This window comes from Cherax quadricarinatus, chromosome 27 (assembly GCF_038502225.1).
Source record: "Cherax quadricarinatus isolate ZL_2023a chromosome 27, ASM3850222v1, whole genome shotgun sequence".
Classification (NCBI taxonomy): Eukaryota; Metazoa; Arthropoda; class Malacostraca; order Decapoda; family Parastacidae; genus Cherax; species Cherax quadricarinatus.
In genome coordinates, this window is record NC_091318.1 from 1,741,382 (window position 1) to 1,757,932 (window position 16,551).

At 38.4% G+C, this 16,551-nt stretch overlaps 1 protein-coding gene across 1 annotated transcript in view; it reads right to left on the reverse strand.

Moving 5' to 3' along the window:
• Dhc93AB (Dynein heavy chain at 93AB) overlaps positions 1-16,551 on the reverse strand; it is a 646,785-nt gene that overhangs the window by 178,774 nt on the left and 451,460 nt on the right. Inside the window, exons 42-43 of the mRNA XM_070089003.1 lie at positions 14,658-14,773; positions 14,030-14,153 (exon numbers count right to left, since the gene is read on the reverse strand). Of these exons, the coding sequence (XP_069945104.1) occupies positions 14,030-14,153; positions 14,658-14,773 (240 nt within the window). The remainder of the gene's footprint in view (positions 1-14,029; positions 14,154-14,657; positions 14,774-16,551) is intronic.

Sequence of the window (16,551 nt, forward strand, 5' to 3'; positions counted from 1 at the left end):
ATCCTTCCCGGATTTACCTTCCGTCCGATTGTTTGAGAAACTTTCTTCTGATCATCTTTAAACTTTCAAAAATTTTGAAACATGTTAAAATGAGAGGACTGTTATAAAGCTTGTTAGGGTCAATTTGCTAAATATATTTTTAAAATTATGCATCAATATTTTTCGCGGAATAATTTGACTATCGCTCTTCTGAACGACTTCACTTTAAATGATGAAACATTTCACGAACATTGCTATCAAACATATTGAATTACATTTAAAAACTTTGGAGAAATTCTTCTTCTGATTAGCTTGAAATTTTCAATGCATTAGAAAAATATTCCACACTTTATAAAATTCCTTTTGCGTGAACTAAATTAGAGAGAGCTGGGATTATGGCAATTGTGGAAACATTTTTGGATCGTATAGCTTCCAAAATACATTTAGACTTTTTTGACTTCCTCAAAGATTTTTCTTTATAATTTGAAAACGATTGATCCGATCGGCTAAAATTTTCATTGATTGTATACTCTTACTAGAGAAAGGTTTATGCAACATTGCTAAGTGAGAAAGTTGTCTGCTTAATTTAACTGCATATTTCTGCTGTTGGCTGTTATGAGGTAACTTGACAAAGTCTCTTCTTTCCAGCAGCAAATTTTCAACAATGATGTGTCCTGTTTACAAGAAGTTTGGAATTATTTTTGGAGAGTGTTGGTGATGTGGTATATTTTTTTGTAGGTTATTTTGAGTATAACTCTTCTGAATATAGGAAGGATAATAAATTACAATTTTACTAGCCAAGTTAATAAATTTTTGATTGGTGGACTCGGAGCAGTAACTGGAGAAAGCCTCCTCTGAGCTGCTTCAAACTTTCAGTGATTGTGGACTTTATTCAAGACTTCTGCGCCAGCATTCGTCGGGTGTGCACGTCTCGTCCACACCCCAATGGAAATAAGTCACTCTGTCTGACTTTTTTGGGTTATCCTAGGTTCTCTACACATATGCTGCTATGTATGATAATTCTATGTAACTGTATTTGTGTATACCTGAATAAACTTACTTACTTACTTACTTATGCTCTCGCCTGAGTATCGGTGATAAATCTCCCCCGTTCTCTCTGGGACGCTTGTCCTCATCTATTTTGCCCGCCGGGCACTTTACAGGAGGGGCACCTGGTCATAATTCTCTAACAGTCTTTGGTGGGAAGCCGGTTACTGAACTCAGGTGGGGGTGTGGGGGGCCCGCTCTGCTGGGGCTTGACAAGGGGGTCCATCGAATCTAATTGGAAACTTCAAGTTTCTTTTTCTACTTAGAAAGGAACTTTTGTTCCTTTTCTTTCATGGGCCAGTTTTGGGCAACATATCGTGTCGTACCATCGGGAAGTCGGACTCGATACGGCCCTGATAAACCCAATTAAGAAATACTTTATTCAAGGGAAACTTTGTATTTATAATTGCTGTGTAATTAAATTAATTGGTATCTGCATTATATCAGGTGATTATCTCTCCTGACTGGCTGTATTGCTTCATAGTGGAGGATGCTACTTAAAGAATGGCTTGAATCCTTTATTGCTGTTGAAGAGATAATTCATCAGTTTTATTGAAGACGTTGGGAAAGTTCATAAGTTGTTTTTCATGACACAATTTGTGAATACCTCATCCACTCGGCTCAAAACATTTAACGTTGGATTTCATTTAGTGGTATAGATTTTTTTTTTTTGTTTTACTAAGAAATGCCTTGCGTACGATTATGCTGAACTCCTTTTCCCCTTAATTAACGGTTGAGTTATCACAAGAAAATAATGATATCTTTCTGGGCTATGATGTGAATGCACAAAGATTCCAGTTTAATACACAGTTAATAAATTTGAATTTGTTGGATTCCGTGAGATAACTGGAGGCCTCATCTGGTGGATTACAAGCTTCTAAACTTGTTTTTTTTTTCTCTTTCTCTTAAAAAGATGATTTGCAGTAATTTTGGATTAATAAGTCTTAAGTTGACACTTTTACTACACAAATTTTTCATGGAGAAACCTGCTTCCACCAATAAATTCCAATTTTGATCTGTGAAAATTCCAGTTTTAGCGAAGAAACTATTTCTCGTGTAATCATTAGTGAATTCCTCATCCATTTGACCTTAAAACATCAAAGTGATAACGTAAGAAACCAACTTCTGAGCGATTTCAAACTGAAAGTGCTGGTGTATTGTTTGCGTGCAGTGTTCAGTGTATTGTTTATATTCAGTGTAAGTATTGTTTATGTGTATTGTAAGTATTATTTATGTGCAGTGTAAGTACTGTTTATGTGCAGTGTAAGTATTGTTTATATGCAGTGTATTGTTAATGTACAGTGTAAGTAATGTTTGTGTGCAGTGTAAGTATTCTTTGTGTTCAGTATATATAATAAGGAAGGGATTTTGACTGGCTTTAAATTTTTCAGAGCTGAGCATCATATTCAACAGAACGTTCAAACTGGTTTTGGACTGTGTAGATGACAATTCCATTATTTTTTTTAATAGAATATTACTTTCCAAACAACAGCTTTTGTATGACTTCTTTGATTGGCTTTAAATATTGAAACAGGACTAAAAATTTCTCCGCACTCTGTAGATACTTGCTTTAGACCAGTGACCCCGGATTAGACCATTGACCCACCCCGGGGGGTGGGTCAATGGTCTAATCCGGGGGGGAAACATGGACTTGCTCCGCTTGGGTCAGTAGGCCTGTTGTAGTGTTCCTTCTTTTTTATGTTCTTATGTTCTTATGAATGTCTATTCTGATCAGTTTCTAAACTTCATTACTGATATTTAATTGCATTAGAAACTTACGGCACCTTCATATGTGTCTGGGTTTATGGGATGTACGAGATACCTTTTATTATCGTGCAGTGACCAAACAAGGTTTTATTACGTAACGTAAGAAAATCTGATGATTGGAATTTTGCTAACCCTTAGTAGAATATAAATGGGGAATGTTTATGGTATGAGAATATATAGAGGTATGGGTGTTTGTGGGAAACAATCAGGCTGCAGCATTAGGATTAAAAACAGCAGTTATTACTGAGATACCTCAGGGATATGTTTAAAAGACAATATTCAAAATAAAGTTGCTAGTAATGGCAAATCAATTAATCAACAAACAAAGAGAGATAGTAGAGGGCAACGAGTGACTAGCTTCCTTAAGGTTTACTATACAAATAGTAAGAATCTAAGAAATAAGATAGATGAGCTAAAATTACTTGCAAGTGTATGTAATGCAGATATTATTGGTATAACAAAGACCTGGTTCAACCTGAAAGATAGAGAAATCCCTTCTGAATGCAACATACAGGGTTATAAAATATTCCACATTGATAGGGTCAACAGGAAGGGTGGTGTTGTGGCGATGTATGTCAGAGAAAATTTAAATTCTTGTCTTAGACATGATATAAGATTAGAAACATCGAACACAGAATTTGTTTGGCTACAGTTTCTCGAGGGACGTGACAAATTAATTATGGGTGTGATATATAGGCCCCCAAACCTTGATAGCGAGTGCAGTAAGCTGTTATGGGACGAAATTCATAAGGCATCTAGATATGAAAATGTTGTGATAATGGGAGATTTTAACTTTAGACAAATTGCCTCGAACAATATGACAGGAAATCTTGAGTCTAGTGACTTTCTTGATACGGTTCACGATTGCTTTTTAGAACAGTTAGTGACAGAACCAACTAGAGGAAACAATCTACTTGACTTGATTCTTGCCAACAAAGATTCACTAATTAATAATCTTGAGGTTAATGGTGAGCTTGGGGAAAGTGATCACAAATCACTTAGTTTCAATATCTCATGGAATTACCCAGATAACTGCAATCAAATCTCTGTCCCAGATTTTCGCTTGGCCGACTTTATTGGACTGAAAAATTACTTGGGTGGGCTAAATTGGGATGTCCTGACTATGGGTCAGGTAGGTGATCTTGGTTGCCAATATAACGTCTTTCAGAGCATAGTTCTAGCTGCCCAGACAACTTTTGTTCCGAGTAGGGAAATTAGATCTAACAAAAATGATCCCAAATGGATGAACAATAGATTAAAGCATCTCATTGGTCAAAAGAGAGGCATGTATAGGCGTATCAAAAGAGGGGATGGGCAGTTAAGAAATCAATATATTCAATGAAAGAGAGAAATAAAAAAGGAATAAGAAAAACAAAAAGGGATTATGAGGCTAAGGTCGCAAGGGATTCAAAGACTAACCCAAAAGGGTTCTTTCAGGTATACAAAAGTAAGATTAGGGACAAGATTGGCCCACTTAAGAGTAACTCTGGTCAGATCATTGACAGTGATAAGGATATGTGTGAAATTTTAAATACCTACTTCCTCTCAGTTTTCACCCAGGAAAATACTAGCGATATTCCTGAAATAATAGATTAAGTAGAATAGGATGATAATAAACTATGCACGATTGCAGTAACTAGTGACATGGTCCTCAGACAAATAGAGAAACTAAAACCTAACAAATCCCCAAGACCCTGATGAACTGTTTGCAAGGGTGTTAAAGGAATGTAAAGAGGAACTTATCATATCTCTGGCTAATCTTCTTAACATATCACTACAAACTGGCATAGTGCCTGATAAGTGGAAATGGCAAATGTAATACCTATTTACAAGGCAGGTGACAGGTCCTTGGCTTCAAACTATAGACCAATAAACCTTACCTCCATAGTGGGAAAATTTATGGAATCAATAACTGCAGAAGCAATTCGTAGCCATCTTGACAGGCACAGATTGATTAATGAATCTCAACACGGCTTTAGAAAGGGGCGTTCCTGACTTACAAATTTACTAACTTTTTTCACTAAGGTGTTTGAGGAGGTAGATCATGGTAATTAATATGATATTGTGTATATGGACTTCAGTAAGGCTTTCGAAAAAGTTCCACACCAGAGGCTATTGAGGAAACTTAGGGCACACGGAATAGGAGGAGAAATTTTTTCCTGGGTAGAGGCATGGCTGACAAATAGATAGCAGAGAGTTTGCATAAATGGGGAGAAATCAGAATGGGGGCACGTCACAAGCGGTGTTCCTCAGGGATCAGTGTTGGGCCCGTTGTTGTTCACAATTTACGTAAACGACATAGATGAGGGAATAAATAGCGACATAAGCAAATTTGCTGATGACACCAAAATAGGCTGTCCAATTCATTCTAATGAGGACATTAGAGTTCTCCAGGATGATTTGAATAGACTGACGCAATGGTCGGAGAAGTGGCAGATGCAATTTGATATTGACAAATGCAAAGTTGTAAATGTTGGACAGTTAAATATCAATGCCACATATAAGCGAAATAATGTAGATCTTAATACTACTGATTGCGAAAAGGATTTAGGAGTTCTGGTTAGCAGTAACCTAAAACCAAGACAACAGTGCATTAGTGTTCGCAATAAAGCTAACAGAATTCTTGGCTTCATATCTAGAAGTATAAATAATAGAAGTCCTCAGTAAGTTCTTCAACTCTATATATCCTTGGTTAGGCCTCATTTAGACTATGCTGCTTAGTTCTGGTCACCGTATTACAGAATGGATATAAATGCTCTGGAAAACGTACAAAAGAGGATGACAAAGATGATCCCATGTATCAGAAATCTTCCCTATGAGGATAGACTGAGGGCCCTGAATCTGCAGTCTCTCGAAAGGCGTAGAATTAGTGGGAATATGATCGAGGTGTATAAATGGAAAACAGGAACAAATAAAGGGGATGTAAATAGTGTGCTGAAAATTTCCAGCCAAGACAGGACTCGCAGCAATGGTTTCAAGTTGGAAAAATTCAGATTCAGGAAGGATATAGGAAAACACTGGTTTGGTAATAGAGTTGTGGATGAGTGGAACAAACTCCCGAGTACAGTTATTGAGGCTAAAACGTTGTGTAGTTTTAAAAATAGGTTAGATAAATACATGAGTGGGTGTGGGTGGGTGTGAGTTGGACCTGACTAGCTTGTGCTGCTGGGTCTGGTGCCGTGCTCCTTCCTTGAGTGGAGATGACCAGGCTGGGTGGGTCAATGGTCTAATCCGGGGGGGAAACATGGACCTGCTCCGCTTGGGTCAGTAGGCCTGTTGCAGTGTTTCTTCTTTCTTATGTTCTTATGAATGTCTATTCTGATCAGTTTCTAAACTTCAATACTGATATTTAATTGCATTAGAAGCTTACGGCACCTTCATATGTGTCTGGGTTATGGGATGTACGAGATACCTTTTATTATCGTGCAGTGACCAAACAAGGTTTTATTACGTAACGTAAGAAAATCTGATGATTGGAATTTTGTTAACCCTTATTAGAATATAAATGGGCAATGTTTATGGTATGAGAATATATATAGTGGGTACAACATCTAGCTTGGCTAGATGCACCATTGTTAAGGATTGTGTGGTCTAGTGGTCTAAGGCGTTATGCATTTTCGCTCACCATGAGAAGGGCCAAAGCAGCATGGGTTCGGCTAGTGCAGTGTTGTTGTTGATCAATAGCGCTCGTTCCGTGGGTACAATAATATATATATATATATATATATATATATATATATATATATATATATATATATATATATATATATATATTGTCAATCTTTTAACATCTATTTTTGATTTTTTTGTTTTTTTTTTGATATCTCAAGAAAGCTTCAAACTTTCAACACTAAAGTTCGGATTGCTATTGGAATATTTTGATGTTAATTTATAAATTTTACCTTTAAAATTTTCTGTGAAATAGCTTGAGCAGGACTTTTCTGAACATCTTAAACCTTTAATGAATAGGATGATTTTCTTCGGGTTTAGGCTGTGTAGATGTAAATTTGTAAATTTACTAAAATAAAACACTTGGAATTATTTCTCGGCTTCAAACTTTTATCTTTGAAGTTTTTTCCTTAAAATAGAAGGTCATAGGTCACACTGATATTGACTTGTGTAGATTTTATTTAACAATTATAATAGACGATTTGGTTTACGTTTAGTAAATGGAGAAATTCTCTTCTCATCATCTTCAAACTTTAAAGTTGCTGAAATTTTTAGAAACGTTTGAATTGAGTTTTGTTGTTTAGAAGATTATTTGCTCTTATCATTGAAGAATTTAGGGACACTAAAATACTTGCTTTCATGTGATGATTTTGTGTTTCACTTGATACTTGAAAATGCAAAAATAAAGATTGCCTTTTCTGATAAGCTTTAAGCTTCGTGGCTGATATATCTTAGAAGTATCAAATTGGTTTTAGTTTGTGTTGGTGCCAATTTGTTATTTTATTTAATTATTTAATTAAATGTGAAAGTAGATTTGATGCGATAATTTGTGAATGCCTTTCTACTTGGCTTCAGATCTTCAGTACTGATTCTTACCTACATTAAGAAACATATACCACAACCATCTGTCTTGCGTTACGGATGCAGGATTTGTGCCACGCTGAGAATTCCAAACATATCTCACATATTTTAGCATACCTGATGGAGTACCAATACATATTTTAGCATACCTGATGGAGTACCAATACATATTTTAGCATACCTGATGGAGTATCAGTAAGTGGTTGATATAAATTTTGAATCCGACTGGATTCAAATTTCGAATGATGGTGAAATGTAATTAGAAAAACTTTCAAGCAACTATTTCCATACACCGATCTTCTCATCAATTCTATGTACATTATTTATATTTTCGGTTTCCATGCCATAACATGCGACTCCTTTTCTGATTAGCTTCAATCTTTCCTTAGAAGAAAACTGGGAGTGTCAAGGGAGTGTGTAAGTTTTAATTTACAAAGTTTATCTTTCAAAAAATTTTATAGGCTGTGTAGATTTAATTTTACTATTTCAATAACACTGATAATAAACTACAACTTGTTGGATTCCGAACAATAACTAGAGAATGCCTCTTCCGATCGACTTCAAACTTTTAATTATGGTGCGGCTTTGTGAAATAGAAGGTTCCATTGATTTTCGGTTTCATAAGTGGTAAACGATAGAGCCAGAGTGAGTGAGCATCATAAGTGGTCAGCACTAGAGTTATTTAATAATAAATTTATGAGGAATGCCTCCACGTGAGAGCCAGGTGTTGACGTGTATCTTCTACCATTACTGTAAGTAGAGAAAGTTTCTTCTGATCGCCATGAAGCTTCGAAAGCTTCTGTTTATTTGTGAAAGATTTAAACTGGTTTATTACTGAAGAGACTGAGTTATTACTATGTTAAAGTTGTGACTGTCACTTCAGAATGGCTTCAAACTTTTAACAATGATAATTAACTGCAATAAAATCTTATGCCTCACTCTGTACTATTTTTTTCCCGTACATAAAGAAAAGAGGGCTTTATTTATGGAATATGGAAGTAACTTCATTGAATTTAAAAGGTATTTTTCTCAATTTCATGAAATTATTAATGATTTTGTTTTTTGAGACACACCATGAGACAGCCTCCTCTGATCGCCCTCAAGTTTTCAATATTGATGCATCTTACAAGAAACTTTAGGATGTTATTGGAGTGTATTGGTGCCAATCTGCCATTTATTCTTTTTAAATGGTAAAGTATTTTGTCATGAAGTTACATGAGTATTACTAATCTGAGCTTCATAAATCTTTAAAAACTGATACAACTTATAGAAAAAGATGATACATGCTGCATATTGCTTAGGAAGTGAAAATCTGTCGAATTACTAATGTAGAGAATGAACTTGAATTTCCTTGATATTGTACTCTTGTCAATACCGTCATAACAATTTATAGGCTATTATTATAAGTGTAACAACCTTATGGTGGTTAGTAGAAGGTGTGTACTCTGTAACCCTTTATATTTTCCCACAGCTCTCGGTGTGACAGTCACCTGGAAGCTGGACTCCTTCCAGACGGAACATCGGCTTGGCCGACGTATATATCTAAAGTTATTAAATCGCTACTAGAGCAAAGGATATCAATTACTCCAGTCCTTTATACTCTCCAACTTTCCCACAACACTATAACCAGAGATTGTCACGTACCATTGACTTCAAATTCTCAGTGATTTACAGACTCGCTTGATAAAAGGCTCACTAGTATATTGGGCTGAGTATGTTTTAATCTGCCGACTCTTCCGATAGACTTTAAATTCTAAACGTTAATATATATTAATTAAAACATGAATTGGTTTTGGCTGTGAGGATGCTAATTTCACAATTTTATTAAGAAAATGAGCGCCATATATTGAAAATGCAACCTCTGATGAGGTTTAAATTGATGTTCTGGTTCATTTTTCTCAGAATAAGGTTTATATTGTTAATTAGGCAGTGTATGTTCTAATGAGCCAAATTTATTAAATATATAAGAACGTTGATTATTGTGCGGTAATTAGCCAATGCCTGTGTTGAATGACTTCAAAGTTTTAAAGCTGGTGTATCATACCTAGTGGAAAGTTGAGATTATTTTTGGCTGTCTAGGTTCCATTTTTGACATTTGTAATGAAGAAAGTAGGATATCTGATTAGCTTTAAATGTTCAATGCTTATGTATTAGAAATTATGCTGCAGTCAATTACATGAGGCTGGGTTTACAGAAAATAATAATAATAATAATAATAATAATAATAATAATAATAATAAGAAGAAGAAGAAGAAGAAGAAGAAGATACGAACCTATGCGAGACAGGCCCATGTCAACCTCTGGCTGAGCCCAATGACCCACCTAGTCAGGTTACTTCCACTAAAGGAAGGAGGACGGCATCAGACCTAGTAGCACAAGCTAGTCAGGTCCAACTCACACCCACCCACACCACATGTATTTATCTAAATTATTTTGAAACTACAAAACGTCTAAGCTTCTATGACGGTACTCGGGAGTTTGTTCCACACTTCCACAACTCGATTACCAAACCAGTGTTTTCCTATATCCTTCCTGAATCTGAATTTTTCCAACTTGAAACCATTGCTGCGAGTCCTGTCTTGGCTGGAAATTTTCAGCACACTATTTACATCCCCTTTATTTATTCCTGTTTTCCATTTATACACCTCGATCATATCCCCCCTAATTCTACGCCTTTCTAGAGAGTGCAGATTCAGGGCCTTCAGTCTATCCTCATAGGGAAAATTTCTGATACATGGGATCAACTTTGTCATACTCCTCTGTACATTTTCCAGAGCATTTACATCCATTCTGTAATATGGTGACCAGAACTGTGCAGCATAATCTAAATGAGGCCTAACCAAGGATATATAGAGTTGAAGGACACCCTAAGGACTTCTATTATTTACACTTCTAGATATGAAGCCAAGGATTCTGTAAGCTTTATTGCAAACACTAATGCACTGTTGTCTTGGCTTTTTGATTACTGCTAACCAGAACTACTAAATCTTTTTCACAATAAGTAGTATTAAGATCTGCATTATTTAGTTTATATGTGGCATTTTTATTTTCTTGTCCAACATTTAGAACTTTGCATTTGTCTATATAAAACTGCATCTGCCACTTCTACGACCATTGCATCAGTCTATTCAAATCATCCGGGAGTGCTCTAGTGTCCTCATTAGAATGAATTGGACGGCATATTTTGGTGTCACCAGCAAATTTGCTTATGTCGCTATTTATTCCCTCATTTATGTCGTTTATGTAAATTGTGAACAACAACGGGCCCAACACTGACCCCTGAGGGACACCGCTTGTGAGGTACCCCTATTCTGGCTTCTCCCCATTTATGCAAACTCTCTGCTGTCTATTTGTCAGCCATGCCTCTACCCAGGAAAAAATTTCTCCTCCTATTCCGTGTGCCTTAAGTTTCCTCAATAGCTTCTGATGTAGAACTCTATCGAAAGCCTTACTGAAGTCTATATATACAATATTATATTCATTACCATGATCTACCTCCTCAAATACCTTAGTGAAAAAGTTAGTAAATTCGTAAGACAGGAACGCCTTTTCGTAAAACCGTGTTGAGATTCATTAATCAATTTATGCCTTTCAAGATGGCTACGAATTGTTTAGGCAATCAATGATTCCATAAATTTTCAAACAATGGCTTATTGGTCAATAGTTCGAAGCTAAGGACCTGTCACCTGCCTTGTAAATAGGTATTACATTTGCCATTTTCCACTTATCAGGCACTATGCCAGTTTGTAGTGATATTTTGAAAAGATTAGCCAAAGGTATGCTAAGTTCCTTTTACATTCCTTTAACACCCGTGCAAACAGTTCAACAGGACCTGGGGATTTGTTAGGTTATAGTTTCTCTGTTTGTCTGGGGAAAATATCACTAGTTTCAGCGATCGTGCCTAGTTTATTATCGTCCTATTCTACATAATCTATTATTTCTGGAATTTCGCTAGTATTTTCCTGGGTAAAAACTGAGAGGAAGTAGGTATTGATAATTACACACATTCCTTATCACTGTTCTGGCCTGAGCTACACTTAAGTGAGCCTATCTTGTCCTAATCATACTTATGTAAACCTGAAAGAACCCTTTTGGGTTAGTCTTCGAATCCCTTGCGACCTTAGCTTCATAATCCCTCTCAGCTTTTCTTATTCCTTTTTTTTTTATTTCTCTCTTAAATTGAAAATATTGATTTCTTAACTGCCATCCCCTCTTTTGATAAGCCTATATATGCCTCTCTTTTGACCAATGAGATGTTTTAATCTATTGTTCATCCATTTGGGATCATTTTTGTTAGATTTGATTTCCCTACTCAAAACAAAAATTGTCTGGGCAGCTAGAACTATGCTCTGAAACCAAGACCAAGACCACCTACCTGACCCATAGTCAGATCATCCCAATTAAGCCAACCCAGGCAATTTCTCAGTCCCATGAAATCGGCTAAGCAAAAGTCTGGGACAGAGATTTGATTGCAGTTATCTGAGTAATTCAATGATATACTGAAACTAAGTGATTTGTGATCGCTTTCCCCAAGCTCACCATTAACCTCAAAATTGTTAATTAGTGATTCTTTGTTGGCAAGAACCATATCAAGCAGATTGTTTCCTCTAGTTGGTTCCATCACAACCTGTCCTAAAAAGCAATCCTGAACCGTATCAAGAAAGTCACTAGACTCAAGATTTCCTGTCACATTGTTCTAATCAATTTGTCTAAAGTTAAAATCTCCCATTGAACAACATTTTCATATCTAGATGCCTTATGAATTTCGTCCCATAACAGCTTACTACACTCTCTATCAAGGTTTTGGGGCCTATAAATCACACCCAAAATTAATTTGTCACGTCCCTCGAGAAACTGTAGCCAAACAGATTCTGTGTCTGATGTTTCTAATCCTGTCTTGTCAAACACAACAATGTAAATTATCTCTGACAAACATCGCCACTCCACCACCTTCCCTGTTGACCCTATCAGTGTGGAATAGTTTATAAACTGTATGTTGCATTCAGAGGGCATTTCTCTATCTTTCAGGTTGAATTATGTCTGTTATAGCAATAATATCTATATTACCTACACTTGCAAGCAATCTTAGCTCATCCATCTTATTTCTTAGACTCCTACTATTTGTATAGTAAACCTTAAGGGAGCTAGTCACTCGTTGCCCTCTACTATCTCTCTTTGTTTGTTGATCAATTGCTTTGCCTTTACTAGCAACTTTATTTTGAATATTATCTTTTAAACATCTGCTGTTTTCAACTCAAATACTGCAGCCTGATTGTTCCCCACAAACACCCATACCTCTATTATCTATCAGTTTAAAGTCCTAGACAAGTCATCAATTACCCCCTCAATTGAATTATCTAATGCAACCACTCCAGCCCCAGAGAGATGAACCCCATCACTTGCATACATATCATGTTTGCCATAGAATTTGTCCCAGTTATCAATGAATGGGATTGCAAGTTCCTTGCAGTACCTGTCTAGCCAGCAATTTATACCAATTGCCTTAGACATCCATTCATTACCCACTCCCTTTCTAGGTAATATGCTACTTATGATTGGGATCCCTCCCTTAGACCTGACTACTTTTATTGGCGACTAGTACTTATTCAGTAGCTCCTGTCTCCTGCCCTCCCCAGTGTCATTACTCCCAGCACTAAGACAGATAATGGGCTTGTTCCTATTGCCTGACATAATATTATCCAACCAGCTGACTATGTCACCAACACCTGGGAGGCACACCGTCTGTCTGACCTTCCTATCTCTGTTACAAAAAGCACGATCCACATTTCTTACCTGAGAATCTCCTACAGTTAGAATATTCTTACCTTGATTAGCAGGGGAGTCAGTGATACCTTTAACCTCACTAACCACTGAAGTATATATATCCTGGAGAACAGAGAATTGATTTCCTACGTTCATATCTTCTCTATTAACCCTCCTTATCTTCCTTCTTCCTGAACTGTGAACCACTTGCCACTTAAAGTGGCTGCCACTTTCACTGCTTGTTATCATTTCCTTTTTAGCAGCTCCATCCATCTCACACTCACTCCCAAACCCATCTAGGCGATGCTTCAGCCTCCTATTTTCCTCCTGAAGAAGTAGCACCTCTTTCTTGAACACTTTAACCTGAGATTCTAAAACACTACAACAAGCCATGGTGCTTAGTAACACTCCATGTTAACTCCCAGAGAGCTTAGGACAGGTATGATCTCACGTGACCACTGACCTCAGCGACATGACTGACATAGTGGCATACTATATAGAAAGCTCCTGGTTAAAAAGAGCATGTCAGTCAACTAAGGTTCATGTTGTTTCCTATGATGAGACCCACACCAGCCTGCTAACACCCATGTACCTACTGACTGCTAAGTTAACAGGGGCAGCAAATGTAAGGAAACATGCCTAACGTTTCACCCGTGGTGGGGTCGATCCCAGATTTTCAGTGTGTGAGTTGATGACGTTATGAATCAAGCTTTTCTTGGATTTCGCAGCGACTGAAACAAGTCTCAGGATCACAGTGTCTACATGTGGGAGAAACAGCCAAACGACGAAAATGAAAAAATACTCTATTCTACTAAGCCTAATATTACATTTTGTTATTACTAATACTAGGGTTACTATTGCTATGATTAATGATGCTGCTGTGACTTCTGCTACCCTTAATAGCCTTACTATAAAGATTACGAATACAACCAGCAGAACCTACCGGCAGGTACTCAATTTGCGCCAGAAAGGTCTCAGACACAGATACCAGCGCCTCTTGCGGCCACTCGTGGAACCAGTCAATAGTAGTGCAGCTGATGATGGCTGGAAACTGCCGCGCACGAACCCTGCGTCACAATACCCATGTTAGACGCTCTTCTTTATCTGTTCCCTCTGCGCTCGTTGTACCTGTGCCTCAAGCTCTTCTTCTATGCCATAACCCGACAATTTATATATTGTATAACATCTAGCTCAACATAACTCTTAAGCTATAAATTCTCCACTTTGGAAATCTGGGAAAATGCAACTCTGCCTCCTGCAATTATGGATCATTGCTCTGTGAAGGTTGCAACTCTGACACATTGCATCTCTACTACATTGCAACTTAATCACAATGCAACTCTACTAAACTGCTAATATGTGACATTGCAGATCTGGCACATAGCTGCTCTGGGACCTTTTAAGTGTGGTACTGGGACCTTTCAAGTCTGGTACAGTGCAATACTAGTATACTGCTGATCTGGGACATAACAATGCTGGAACAATGCAGTTAGTGAACATTGCAGCTACTGGACATTACAACTGTGGTACACAGCAAGGCTGGAACATTTCTTATACAACGATAACATTACCTGAGAGTGGAGCCTACGGGTGAGAAACAGAGAACCATCTTGAGGTTCTTCCTGACGCGGTCGATGAAGAACCTCCAGCAGTTGTCACGGGTGTCCTGCTGCCCTGTGCTCTTAACCTGAGTGTCAGCACGCAGCAGGTGAAAGTGCCACACAACAGGTGTGGGCGCCACGCCGCAGGTGTGGGCGCCACACAGCAGGTGTGGGCGCCATGCAGCAGGTGTGGGCGCCACGCAGCAGGTGTGGGCGCCACGCAGCAAGTGTGGGCGCCACGCAGCAGGTGTGGGCGCCACGCACCCAGTCACAGCGAGCAGTGCAGGCAGTGTAGAGAACAACAGAGCAGAGAAAGGGACAGAGAGAGAGAGAGAGAGAGAGAGAGAGAGAGAGAGAGAGAGAGAGAGAGAGAGAGAGAGAGAGAGAGAGAGAGAGGAGGGACGAGAAAGGGAGTGAGAGATACAGGCAGAGATAGGCAGAAGAAAAGGAGTATAGACAGATTGAAAGTGACAGAATTAAAACAGGATATGTAGTTGAAAAACAAATGGAAAGAAGGTCAAGAGGAACAAGATGGGTGAGAGGAACAAGATGGATGAGAGGAACAAGATGGGTGAGAGGAACAAGATCGATGAGACAAACAAGATGGGTGAGAGAAACAAGATGGGTGAGAGAAACAAGATGGGTGAGAGAAACAAGATGGGTGAGAGGAACAAGATGGGTGAGAGGAACAAGATGGGTGAGAGGAACAAGATGGATGAGAGGAACAAGATGGATGAGAGGAACAAGATGGGTGAGAGGAACAAGATGGGTGAGAGGATGGGTGAGAGAAACAAGATGGATGAGAGAAACAAGATGAGAGGAACAAGATGGGTGAGAGGAACAAGATGGGTGAGAGGAACAAGATGGATGAGAGGAACAAGATGGGTGATGAGAGAAACAAGAAGAGGAACAAGATGGGTGAGAGGAACAAGATGGGTGAGAGAAACAAGATGGGTGAGAGGAACAAGATGGGTGAGAGAAACAAGATGGGTGAGAGAAACAAGATGGGTGAGAGGAACAAGATGGGTGAGAGAAACAAGATGGGTAAGAGGAACAAGATGGATGAGAGGAACAAGATGGGTGAGAGGAACAAGATGGATGAGAGAAACAAGATGGGTGAGAGGAACAAGATGGGTGAGAGGAACAAGATGGGTGAGAGAAACAAGATGGGTGAGAGGAACAAGATGGGTGAGAGGAACAAGATGGATGAGAGAAACAAGATGGGTGAGAGGAACAAGATAGGTAAGAGGAACAAGATGGGTGAGAGGAACAAGATGGGTAAGAGGAACAAGATGGGTAAGAGAAACAAGATGGGTGAGAGAAACAAGATGGGTGAGAGGAACAAGATGGATGAGAGAAACAAGATGGATGAGAGGAACAAGATGGGTGAGAGGAACAAGATGGGTGAGAGGAACAAGATGGGTGAGAGGAACAAGATGGGTGAGAGGAACAAGATGGGTGAGAGGAACAAGATGGGTGAGAGGAACAAGATGGGTGAAAGAAACAAGATGGGTGAGAGGAACAAGATGGGTGAAAGAAACAAGATGGGTGAGAGGAACAAGATGGGTGAGAGGAACAAGATGGGTGAGAGAAACAAGATGGGTAAGAGGAACAAGATGGATGAGAGGAACAAGATGGGTGAGAGGAACAAGATGGGTGAGTGGAACAAGATGGGTGAGAGGAACAAGATAGATAAGAGGAACAAGATGGGTGAGTGGAACAAGATGGGTGAGAGGAACAAGATAGATAAGAGGAACAAGATGGGTGAGTGGAACAAGATGGGTGAGAGGAACAGGATGGGTGAGAGGAACAAGATGTGTGAGAGGAACAAGATGGGTGAGAGGAACAAGATGGGTGAGAGGAA